This window comes from Salmo trutta, chromosome 14 (genome assembly GCF_901001165.1).
Source record: "Salmo trutta chromosome 14, fSalTru1.1, whole genome shotgun sequence".
NCBI classification, from domain to species: domain Eukaryota; kingdom Metazoa; phylum Chordata; class Actinopteri; order Salmoniformes; family Salmonidae; genus Salmo; species Salmo trutta.
Window position 1 is genome coordinate 26,031,255 of NC_042970.1, and position 12,923 is coordinate 26,044,177.

The following is a 12,923-nucleotide window of genomic DNA, read 5'->3' on the forward strand; positions in this document are numbered from 1 at the left end:
ATCTGATTATGCTCATAAAATCACCATGTCTCTATCCAGTTATTATTTTTGTCTATTTCTCTGTGTGTTGATTGGTGGGGAAAAACAGGTTTACTGTAGCCTACACTAATTTTTGTTAACGTCAACATTCGTTCCGAACAATTGGCTTGATACTTTTTGAGAGCGACATTCTCTTGTATCAGGGAAAATGTACAAAGAGATATGTGTTCATTTTACCATACTTTCCCAATACCAAGCCAGTGTGTCTTATTTGAAATGAAAACGTCGCTATTTGCAAATCATTTAATCTCATACGTTATTATGAATCTAGGCATGGAATTTTCAGTGGTCTTCCGCCTGAGACAGAGGCCCGACGCAGAAACATTTAAGCGTTAACTGCAAGCTACATAAACTGCTTTTTTGGCTGACATATTCTGTCACATAAATTGGTTAAATCTCCAGTAACAAGAAAGATGGAAAACAGTCGTGGACATGGTGGAAAAACTTGTGGAAGCTTGAGTTGTTCGATTTGGACTTCAGCACACTGAAGAAACGACAGGCAGAGGGACCAGGCCGCAGCATGGAAGATTTCATCAAGCAGCTGAGGGACAACTTTCCACCAGATTTGAAGACTACAGAATGCCCATGGATATCATTGCGTTTGTACGTGCTCCTCTCACAATTCGCCCAGATGGAGAACGCTCCTCCCTTGCTAAGAAAACAATACCCTCGCTGGATTGGGCTCCCAAGTGGAGCAGCGGTCTAAGGCACTGCATCTCAGTGCAAGAGGCGTCACTACAGTCCCTGGTTCGAATCCAGGTTGAATCACATCCGGCCGTGATTGGGAGTCCCATAGGGTGGTGCACAATTGGCCCAGCGTCGCCCGGGTTTGGCCTGGGTAGGCCGTCATTGTAAATAAGAATTCGTTCTTAACTGACTGGCCTAGTTAAAGTTTAAATTAAATGCTATTAAAATAAAACAATTCAAACTGAGCTGATAGAATTACAGACATCGAGCCAAATCAGGGATGCGCTCAGGAGTACCGAGTCCTTGTGTGCGTTTTGGGTGGCATGCTCAGAGGAATACAGCCAATAAAGAAACGTGCATTTCATGTGCTAACAATGTTTGGATCGACTTAATCCTGCGAGTTCTAATTTTACTCTATGAATGCAATATAGACTCAGGACAGGAACTGGCTTTCACATAAGTCAATCGTTGACTGCCTGCGCATCAAAATCACATCCATCTCACGTGACATCCACAAGATCGAGGGGAAATGCAACTTTTCCCATTGAGTGAGTAACTTTGTGGCCTATATGACTGTATTTAGTAAATACTAACATTATTGTGAGTGCTTATCCAGGGATATTTAGGTCTCAAGCTGACAGTATTATCTGTTTGTTCTGTCGTTACAGGAGCAGGCTATCCTGATAGACATTCACCTTTTTTTCTTGAAATTATTGTTTTATCTAGGATGCTCCATTTTTGGCCAGTTGCAATTGTAAGGAGACCTTGTAAAAAAACAAATCCCACTTCTATTAGGCCATATAATTTTTTTCTTGTGAAAGATGCTGTTAAGCCTTATAGCATACCTCAGACAGTTGTTATTTTATGTAGGCCTAGGCTTTATGTAGGCCTAGGCTCAGAAGACAATTAAGCCCTCTTCTTGTTTGTAAAGTCAAATTAAAATGAAGATTATTGTTGAAATGAATTACTCGACTGGTGTAGGTTTTCTCCATCTGTCGCTGTGCAACACTTGCATAGCAAGTTAGCTATATTTCCAGCACCAGCACTGTTCACCTCCTATTGATTGTGCTGTGGTTGCAGCTTTAAGATTCAGCACCACAAAATGGTCCGTTGCCTGATTTATTAGTTGACTGTCTCCTGCATTCTCTCTCCTCGTGAATGAAGTTAAAACTTAACTTTTGCATTATTTAGATAGGGTAACTTCCTTCTTGGGACATTGCATTTGGGAGTTTTTGCATCTCAGGTGCGAGATTTTTATACATTTTTGTAATTAAAAAATATTTAAATTTAAGTTGGGGGTCTTTGGGGGAGTCAAATAATATTGTTGACGTGCCAGATTTGGCCCGCGGGTCGCCAGTTTGGGAACCCTGCTCTACATTGTGTAAATGTTGAATGGCAGCTTATGCAGGCGACCTGAGGTGTTGGGGGGACTAGCGGGAGTCCTCCCCCATCTCAGCCTCTCCCGATGGAAACAGCATCTTCCTTAGGATGGGGGCGTAGAAGGGGCCGAAAACTGATCGGTTGAAATGGACCATTCGCCCAAAGGCCATTCCCAGCTCTGCCACCTCAGCACTCAGCAGCCTCAGGGCAGGGGGCATGGACGGACTCTTTTTAGTGGGGCCTCCTTCTAGCATGGCCTGGAGGTAGCCCTGCACTCTTTCTTCTACAACATGTGTGGTATGCAAAAAGAGAGAAATCAGCCTGCTGCACTGCCCATCTGACTTACAAGAAACTTTGCAAACAAAGAACATATCTTGCTAAACTGTACAATTGTATCGGACTCATAATTGTATCAGTAATGGTTAAATTGACCTGCACATATCTCAGGATTAACATGGAACTCATGCAACTAGTTACTCTGGAATGCTGAACTTGGGAGGTCAGGTTTGGGTTGCCCCTCACTGGTGGTGACTGACCTATGAGAGTGTGGATGGGGTTGTTGTTCTTGGCCAGGTCTGAGATCTGTCCCTTAAGCACGTCTTCACTGTCCTGAGGCAGCGCTGGTCCTTCCTGGGTGATTAGAGCCTCCTTCACCTGCACCAGCACCTGCTCCCTCAGCCCCAGCAACGCCCCCTGCAGGTCAAAGTCCCTGAACGCACCAGAGAGACTGGTGTCAAACATCCATTCAGAACAACTGCAGGATAAGAATTTATTGAACTCTCAATAATACATTTGATTGTACTTTAGAGTAGAGCATGAATAGCTTCATGAAATCATGTATAAACATTTTTTTTTAAATGTTTATTAACTTGTTAATTTGAGCTATATTTTGAGCCTGAAGAAGGGTTTGTTGCAGACATTTGAAGTGTGGCAGCTGGGCTCTTTTGTCAACTTACTTTTTTTCTGTTATACATTACCTGTGCCCCGAGACAGACAGTAACCCCCCCCCCCCCCTTACCTGTTGTGACTGCCCTCCAGCAGGGCAGTGATGGTCTGCTTGAGTTTACCTACAAACCCCTGCAGAGAGAAAACAGCGGCCCCACACTGTGTGCTGGTCAACAACAGAACTGATGCCTCAAGAACCAGCAGACTCAGCCTCTGCCCCAGTGTATCTATGCGGGCTCTGTCCATCAGAACTGTCTGTGGAGGGAGAGGAGAAATTTGGACATGAGCTACTATAAAATGTTTTCCAGTAGATAAGTGGGGGTGAGTAGATTATGTGGGGGTGAAAGCACAGGGAATTATTATTATGTAATCTCAATCTATTAATTTATTGGAGCAATAGGTGATTCATCCATTCATTGATAATTCCCTGATGTAATTTCCTTGTTGAAAATGGCTTCAACCACCTACTTCCTGAATTATATTCTCCACTAAACGACTATCAAACAGGCAAAGCGTCAATCCAGGACTAAGATCGAGTCGTACTACACCGGCTCTGACGTTCGTCGGACGTGGCTGGGCTTGCAAACCATTTCAGACTACAAAGGGAAGCACAGATGAGTGTTGCCTAGTGACACGAGCCTACCAGACGAGCTAAACTTCTTCTATGCTCGCTTCGAGGCAAATAACACTGAAACATGCATGAGTGCACCAGGTGTACCGGAAGACTGTGTGATCACGCTCTCTGCAGCCGATGTGAGTAAGACCTTCAGAAAGGTCAACATTCACAAGGCAGCAGGGCCAGACAGATTACCAGGACGTGTACTGCGAGCGCTGACCAACTGGCAAGTGTCTTCACTGACATTTTCAATCTCTCCCTGTCCGAGTCTGTAATACCAACATGTTTTAAGCATACCACCACAGAGCCTGTGCCCAAGAACACTAAGGTAACCTGCCTAAATGACTACTGACCCGTAGCACTCACGTCTGTAGCCATGAAGTGCTTTGAAAGGCTGGTCATGGCTCACATCAACACCATCATCCCAGAAACCCTAGACCCACTTCAATTTGCATACCGCCCCAACAGATCCACAGATGATGCAATCTCTATTGCCCTCCACACTGCCATTTCCCACCTGGACAAAGGGAACACCTATGTGAGAATGCTATTCATTGACTACAGCTCAGCATTCAACACCATAGTGCCCTCAAAGCTCATCAATAAGCTTAGGACCCTGGGACTAAACACCTCCCTCTGCAACTGGATCCTGGACTTCCTGACGAGCCGCCCCCAGGAGGTAAGGGTAGGTAACAACACATCCGCCACGCTGATCCTCAACACAGGGGCCCCTCAGGGGTGCGTGCTCAGCCCCCTCCTGTACTCCCTGTTCACTCATGACTGCACAGCCAGGCATGACCCCAACACCATCATTACATTTGCTGATGACACAACAGTGGTAGGCCTGATCACCGACAACAATGAGACAGGCTATTGGGAGGAGTTCAGAGACCTGGCTGTGTGGTGCCAGGACAACAACCTCTCCCTCAACGTGATCAAGAGAAAGGAGATGATTGTGGACTACAGGAAAAAGAGGATCGAGCATGCCCCCATTCTCATCGACGGGGCTGCAGTGGAGCAGGTTGAGAGCTTCAAGTTCCTTGGTGTCCACATCACCAACAAACTAACATGGTCCAAGCACACCATGACAGTCGTGAAGCGGGCACGACAAAACCTATTCCCCTCAGAAGACTGAAAAGATTTGGCATGGATCCTCAAAAGGTTCTACAGCTGCACCATCGAGAGCATCCTGACTGGTTGCATCACTGCCTGGTATGGCAACTGCTCGGCCTCCGACCGCAAGGCACTACAGAGGGTAGTGCGAACGGCCCAGTACATCCTGCCATCCAGGACCTTTATACCAGGCGGTGTCAGAGGAAGGCCCTAAAATATTGTCAAAGACTCCAGCCACCTTAGTCATAGGTTGTTCTCCCTGCTCCCACGTGGCAAGCGGTACTGGAGTGCCAAGTCGAGGTCCAAGAGGCTTCTAAACAGCTTCTACCCCCAAGCCATAAGACTCTTGAACATCTAGTCAAATTGCTACCCAGACTATTCGCATTACCCTCCCCCTCCCCACCACTGCCTCTCTCCATTGTCATCTATGCAGTCACTTTAATTAACTCTACCTACATGTACATACTGCCTCAACTAACCGGTGCCCCCGCACATTGACTCTGTACCGGCACCCACCTGCATATATTGTTATTTTTTACTGCTGCTCTTTAATTACTTGTTACTTTTATCTCTTATTCTTATCCGTATTTTTTTGAAACCGCATTGTTGGTTAGGGGCTTGTAAGTAAGCATTTCACTGTAAGGTCTACACCTGTTGTATTCGGCGCATATGACTAATAAAATTTGATTTGAACTGTCTACATGCTTGTTATGCCACTGGGAAGACAGAACCAATCAGGGTCCTCATTTGATTACCTCAGGGTAGTTCTGGTCATGGGGGTCCCAGCTCAGCAGTTGCAGGTAAGCCCTGTTCAGGACGGCAGTAGGACTTAATGGACCACGTGGCTTGGGAGTCCCAGTGTCAAGGTCAGACTGGGCACTGACCAATACCTCCTCTTGTGCTGCCACCTGAAGCCAAACAGTGGTCTTTTCCAAGAACTCTTGAGAAGGATGGTTAGAAAAGCAATAAAAACATATGGAAGCCATCATTAGACAAACAATATCCGTTTTGAAGTTCCTGACATTTATTTGATGGAAAGTGTGAATGTGAACAAAGGGATTATCCAACCGAGTTCAATCAATCAAATATATTTATAAAGCTTTTTTATATCAGCAGATGTCACAATGTGCTTATACAGAAACCCAGCCTAAACCCCCAAAGAGCAGACAATGCAGATGTAGAAGCACAAGTTTTTCCTTCTGGATGTTAGGAGCATGTCAGATTTGGTAGAACTGTAGATTTGTGTAGATTTTCTCTTAGAACATTGTCTCACTTACCAGGCTGCTTCTCCAGGATCTCCTGGAACTTGGCTCGCTCGTATTGGACCGCCTGCTGAAGAAGATTAGGTCTGAGGCTCTGTACGGTGAAGTTGACCATGTCTGTCTTCATCAGGCCAAGGACTCTGAAGATCTCCCTGTTAGTCAGGAAAGGAACATATTTCTTAGCATTAACCAAACGTAGGCCTTGGTTCATTACTGGCCATGTGTGGACCATACCCAAAGTAACTATGAATGAGTAGTGGAATAGTCTACGAAGGAGCTTCCCAGAGTTTAGTTTTTTTAGTTTTTGAGATTTTGTCATTCCAAAGGTAATTTCATTACATTTTCATATCTGATATTATGCTACACAATGACTTTTGTTTTACTATAAAATGAGTTAATTGAGCATGTCCCTCACCTGAGGAGATCCACTGGGTCCGAAAGATCCCGTAGTGTCTTGATCTCTGGGTCCCGTACAGGGGCACACAGGGAGGCCATGGTATTGATGATGTAGCGTGACAATCTTTGCAGATCCAGGGCCCCGTGATCTGCCTGCTGCTGGATCAGCTCCAGGTCCAGAACCTCCTCCACCTGGGCCTTCAGACGCACGTGGCCAGGCAGGAGCAGGGACAGCACGGTCTGACCACACAGGGGACAACCACACAGTGGGTCACTTAGCCTTTCTTTGTTTGCTATACTATGCTGAGAAACTGGGGGAAGGAGTGAGCTAGTAAAGGTACATGACCATACTCACAGTTTTCACCTCTTGTAGCAGAATGACAGCATGGACATAGTCTGGAGGGCTGCATGAAAGCTGCTCACGAAGACAGTCCCAGAACGCACTGTGAACTATATCAGATATTCTCCCTTCCAAGCTAAAAAATAAATCATTATTAAAAATCTGTGACTTTAAAGTGACTGAAATTATGATCATACAGTGATTATTGACTATCATTACACAGAAATGGTGTGTGTTTCATAGCTAGTCTTGCCTGTCTTTGGGTGGGCTGTTTTGTCTGAAGCTGAAGTCTCTGTTCATCACTATCTCATGTGCAAGGCTGAGATTAGAAACACAATTCTCAAACTCCATCATATCTGCGAGAGAGGCATGTTTGGGAGGGCTCCCTGGAAGATGAATACACACATACAGACACACACGCAGAAAGAGGAGAGAGATAAGTAAAATACCTTTATTACACACCGAATAGCAACAAAACCACAAAATCACATAATTCAAAATATGAATTCATACCAATAGCCGATCATGAGGAGTGCCTGTTACCTGTTGGGGAGTCAAGTTTCTGGAAACAGGGCACATCACAGGGTGTGTCGCCTCCCACCTCCTCTATTGGGTTTGCATTCTGCATGCCTGGACCATGAAAATAAAGTAATCATGGTCTCATAATATTATTTGGTCTGTCGATACAGGTAATACATATTCACCATCAACAAAACAGAGTATGAAAAAAAGAGTCAAGACTGCATTTTGGTTAGCTTATTAAACTTTCAAAGAGAGAACCAAACTCACCAGCAATTGTGTTGAGTCTTCAGACAACGTTTGTAAATCAGTGTGAAGTTATAAATTATATTCACACAACAAAATGCAACTGTGTAGCACAAGAATATAGCAGAGAGGCAACTGTCTGCTACAGTTAAAGATCGGCGCTCTGAAATTTAAAAGTAGACCAAACCATTACGTAAGGGTGGGATATTATTTATGCATGAAGTTTCCATATGTAGTAGGCATAGGCCTACTACAACATTATATGCTCTAGATATTTGAGATGTAAATATGTTTATGAATTTAACATACCCATAAAAATTGCCCTTTCGGTTTATGTTCTGGTTTCAAAGTCAATATAATACACAGACAGATGGTTTACTCCATGGTTGAATCAAAACAGAGGGGCGTGCCCTGCCGTATTTTTCTAGTTCAGCCCGGAGATTGTCCTTGCAATGCAACTGCAATGTTTTGACAAGTAGGAGTGGTACAAAGTTCGCTTTTATGTATAATGCCACGAGTTAATAAACAATAAAGTAAGCACGTGCAGTTGTAAAGTTATCTCTAAAGTGAAATAGATGGAAACTGTAAAACAACCGGAAATGTCCATATTAGCCAGTTTTTAAAATTTTGTTACGAAAGCATACCAAAGGTGTGAACGTACCATGGCAACTTGATGTGATTGGCATATGGGTAGTCCTACTCTAAAACAAAGCCACAGAGGTCATACATTCTTTAGTGGTTAGAAAGGAATCAAGTCATTTCTAGAACTATTACCCCCCCCCAATTAATTTTTATAAAGTTGAGGTTCATATATTGCATTTCTAAACAACAACAAAAAAATCGTGCCAAATAATTTGTCTGTCACACATCCTATTCAATTTGATACATTATTGAAAGAGAGACTTTGCACTTAAACACGCACTTGACGTGACTGAGCACCCACTCGACCAACTATTCAATTCCCCAACCTATTCGATTCAAACCCACTTTACATTGACTGAACTACTCTTCAACTGTTGTATAATCACCACCCTCTAAGCACCACTAGAGGACAGGATACGTGTGACAAAATAATCCAGTTATAACACTTAACAAAAATATAAACGCAACACGCAGTGTTGGTCCAATGTTTCATGAGCTGAAATAAAATATCTCAGAAAAGTTCCATATGCATAAAAAGCTTATTTCTCAAAATCTTTGTACAAATGTATATTTTACATTACATTTTAGTCATTTAGCAGACGCTCTTATCCAGAGCAACTTACAGTAGTGAATGCATACATTTCATTTCATGCTTTATTTCTTTTGTACTGGCCCCCCGTGGTAGTTGAACCCACAACCCTGGCGTTGCACACACCATGCTGGCGTTGCAAACACCATGCCCTACCAACTGAGCCACAGGGAAGGCCATCCCTGTTAGTGAGCATTTCACCTTTGCCAAGATAATCCATCCACTTGACAGGTATTTTTTATTTCACCTTTATTTAACCAGGTAGGCTAGTTGAGAACAAGTTCTCATTTACAACTGCGATCTGGCCAAGATAAAGCAACGCAGTGCAACACAAACAACAACACAGAGTTACACATGGAATAAACAAATAACAAATATACAGTCAATAACACAATAGAGAAAAAAGTATTTATACAGTGTGTGCAAATGAGGTAAGATAAGGGAGGTAAGGCAATGAATAGGCCATAGTGGCAAAATAATTACAACTTTGCAATTAAACACTGGAGTGATAGATGTGCAGAAGATGAATGTGCAAGTAGAGATACTAGTTTGCAAAGGCGCAAAAAAATAAATAACAGTATGGGGATGAGGGAGTTGGATGGGCTATTTACAGATGGGCTGTGAGCTGCTCTGACAGCTGGTGCTTAAAGTTAGTGAGGGAGATATGGGTCTCCAGCTTCAGTGATTTTTGTTCCAGTCATCGGCAGCAGAGAACTGGAAGGCGGCCAAAAGAGGAATTGGCTTTGGGGGTGACCATTGAAATATACCTGCTGGAGAGCGTGCTACGGGTGGGTGCTGCTATGGTGACCAGTGAGTTGAGATAAGGCGGGGCTTTACCTAGCAAAGACTGATATATGACCTGGAGCCAGTGGGTTTTGACGACGAATATGAAGCGAGGTCAGCCAACGAGAGCTGGCACTGTGATAGACTGCATCCAATTTGCTAAGTAGAGTGTTGAAGGCTATTTTGTAAATGACATCGCCGAAGTCAAGGATCGGCAGGATAGTCAGTTTTCCGAGGGTATGTTTGGCAGCATGAATGAAGGATGCTTTGTTGCGAAATTCTAGATTTAATTTTGAATTGGAGATGCTTAATGTGAGTCTGGAAGGAGAGTTTACAGTCTAACCAGACACCTAGGTATTTGTAGTTGTCCACATATTCAGAACCGTCCAGAGTAGTGATGCTGGACGGGCGGGCAGGTGCGGGCACCGATCGGTTGAAGAGCATGCATTTAGCTTTACTTGCATTTAAGAGCAGTTAGAGGCCACGGAAGGAGAGTTGTATGGCATTGAAGCTCGTCTGGAGGTTAGTTAACACAGTGTCCAAAGAAGGGCCAGAGGTATACAGAATGGTGTCTTCTGCGTAGAGGTGGATCAGAGAATCACCAGCAGCAAGAGCGACATCATTGATGTATACAGAGAAGAGAGTCGGCCTGAGAATTTAACCCTGTGGCACCCCCATAGAGACTGCCAGATGTCCGGACAACAGGCTCTCCGATTTGACACACTGAACTCTGAGAAGTAGTTGGTGAGCCAGGCAAGGCAGTCATTTGAGAAACCAAGGCTGTTGAGTCTGCCGATAAGAATGTGATGATTGACAGAGTCGAAAGCCTTGGCCAGGTCGATGAATACAGCTGCACAGTATTGTCTCTTATCGATGGCGGTTATGATATCGTTTAGGACCTTGAGCGTGGCTGACGGGCAACCATGACCAGCGCGGAAACCAGATTGCATAGCGGAGAAGGTATGGTGGGATTCGAAATGGTCGGTGATCTGTTTGTTAACTTGGCATTCGAAGACCTTAGAAAGGCAGGGTAGGATAGATATAGGTCTGTAGCAGTTTGGCTTTAGAGTGTCTCTCCCTTTGAAGAAGGGGATGACCGCGGCAGCTTTCCAATCTTTGGGGATCTTAGACGATGCGAAAGAGAAGTTGAACAGGCTAGTAATAGGGGTTGCAACAATTTCGGCTGATCATTTTAGAAAGAGAGGGTCCAGATTGTCTAGCCCAGCTGATTTGTAGGGGTCTAGATTTCGCAGCTCTTTCAGAACATCAGCTATCTGGATTTGGGTGAAGGAGAAATGGGGGAGGCTTGGGCAAGTTGCTGTGGGGGGTGCAGGGCTGTTGACCAGGGTAGGGGTGGCCAGGTGGAAAGCCGTAGAAAAATGCTTATTGAAATTCTCAATTATTGTGGATTTATCGGTGGTGACAGTGTTTCCTAGCCTCAGTGCAGTGGGCAGCTGGGAGGAGGTGCTCTTATTCTCCATGGACTTTACAGTGTCCCAGAACTTTTTGGAGTTTGTGCTGCAGGATGCAAATTTCTGTTTGAAAATGCTAGCCGTTGCTTTCCTAACTGTCTGTGTATATTGGTTCCTAACTTCCCTGAAAAGTTGCATATCGCAGTACATATCGCAGTAATGCCGTACATCACAGGATGTTTTTGTGCTGGTCAAGGGCAGTCAGGTCTGGAGTGAACCACGGGCTATATCTGTTCCTGGTTCTAAATTTTCTGAATGGGGCATGCTTATTTAAGATTACGAGAAAAGCACTTTTAAAGAATAACCAGGCATCTTCTACTGACGGAATGAGGTCAATGTCCTTCCAGGATACCTGGGCCAGGTCGATTAGAAAGGCCTGCTCGCTGAAGTGTTTTAGGGAGCGTTTGACAGTGATGAGGGGTGGTCGTTTGACCGCAGTCCCATTATGGACGCAAGCAATGCGGCAGTGATCCCTGAGATTCTGGTTGATGACAGCAGAGGTGTATTTGGAGGGCAGGTTGGTTAGGTTGATATCTAAGAGGGTGCCTGTGTTTACGGATTTGGGGTTGTACCTGGTAGGTTCATTGATAATTTGTGTGAGATTAGGGCATCAAGCTTAGATTGTAGCCGGGGTGTTAAGCATGTCCCAGTTTAGGTCACCTAACAGCACGAGCTCTGAAGATAGATAGGGGGTGATCAATTCACATATGGTGTCCAGGCCACAGCTGGGGGCAGAAGGTGGTCTGTTGCAAGCGGCAACGGTGAGAGACTTGTTTCTGGAAAGGTGGATTTTTAAAAGTAGAAGCTCAAATTGTTTGGGCACAGACCTGGATAGTAAGCCTGCAGAGTTCTGTCAATCTCAAATCAAAATCAAATGTATTTACATAGCCCTTCTTACATCAGCTGATATCTCAAAGTGCTGTACAGAAACCCAGCCTAAAACCCCAAACAGCAAGCAGTAGATTGCAACTCTGCAGTATCTCTGCAGTAGATTGCAACTCCGCCCCCCTTTGGCAGTTCTTTCTTGTCAGAAAATGTTATAGTTAGGGATGGACATTTCAGGGTTTTTGGTGGCTTTCCTAAGCCAGGATTCAGACACAGTTAGGACATCCGGGTTGGAAGAGTGTGCTAAAGCAGTGAATAAAACAAACATAGGGAGGAGGCTTCTAATGTTAACATGCATGAAACCAAGGCTTTTACGGTTACAGAAGTCAACAAATGAGATGGCCTGGGGGAATGGGAGTGGAGCAAGGCACTGCAGGGCCTGGATTGACCTCTACATCACCAGAGGAGCAGAGAAGTTGGATAAGGTTACTGCTAAGGGCTATAAGAACTGGTCGTCTAGTACGTTCGGAACAGAGAGTAAAGGGAGCAGGTTTCTGGGAGCAGTAGAATAGATTCAATGCATAATGTACAGACAAAGGTATGGTAGGATGTGAATACAGTTGAGGTAAACCTAGGCATTGAGTGACGATGAGAGAGGTATTGTCTCTAGAGACATCAATTAAACCAGGTGAGGTCACCGCATGTGTGGGAGGTGGGACAAGAGGGTTAGCTGAGGCATATTGAGCAGGGCTGGAGGCTCTACAGTGAAATAAGACAATCACTAACCAAAACAGGTATGGCATATCAAGAAGCTGATTAAACAGCATGATCATTAAACAGGTGCACCTTGTGCTAGGGACAATAAAAGGCCACTAAAATGTTCAATTTTGTCACACAACACAATGCCTCAAGTTGAGGGAGCGTGCAATTGCCATGATGACTGCAGGAATGTCCACCAGAGCTGTTGCCAGAGAATTGAACGTTCATTTCTTTAACATAAGCAAACTCGTTTTAGAGAATTTGTCAGTACGCCCAACCGGCCTCACAACTGCATTTTATCAACGGCAAT

General features: G+C 44.4%; 1 protein-coding gene across 1 annotated transcript; it reads right to left on the minus strand.

Annotated features, from left to right (window-relative positions):
* Nucleotides 1-1,430: 1,430 nt before the first annotated feature.
* On the minus strand, nucleotides 1,431-7,914 carry LOC115207681 (T-complex protein 11-like protein 2). Its single transcript, XM_029775030.1, has 11 exons — nucleotides 7,853-7,914; nucleotides 7,568-7,706; nucleotides 7,322-7,408; nucleotides 7,032-7,164; nucleotides 6,794-6,914; nucleotides 6,458-6,678; nucleotides 6,058-6,194; nucleotides 5,536-5,720; nucleotides 3,125-3,306; nucleotides 2,643-2,815; nucleotides 1,431-2,389 (listed from the first exon to the last, which is right to left on the minus strand). Exons 3-11 carry the CDS (start codon nucleotides 7,404-7,406, stop codon nucleotides 2,157-2,159), a joined length of 1,470 nt encoding a protein of 489 aa, XP_029630890.1. The 5' UTR covers nucleotides 7,407-7,408; nucleotides 7,568-7,706; nucleotides 7,853-7,914; the 3' UTR covers nucleotides 1,431-2,156.
* Nucleotides 7,915-12,923: the final 5,009 nt, after the last annotated feature.

Bases quoted from the DNA above. Each gene is read 5' to 3' on its own strand.
- LOC115207681 (XM_029775030.1), bottom strand. From the start codon at position 7,406: ATGCAGAATGCAAACCCAATAGAGGAGGTGGGAGGCGACACACCCTGT. The intron at 5,721-6,057 runs GTAAGTGAGACA...ATCCTTCTCAAG, and splicing joins GATCCTGGAGAAGCAGCCTG to AGTTCTTGGAAAAGACCACT. The intron at 2,390-2,642 runs GTCAGTCACCAC...CACATGTTGTAG, and splicing joins CCCCATCCACACTCTCATAG to AAGAAAGAGTGCAGGGCTAC.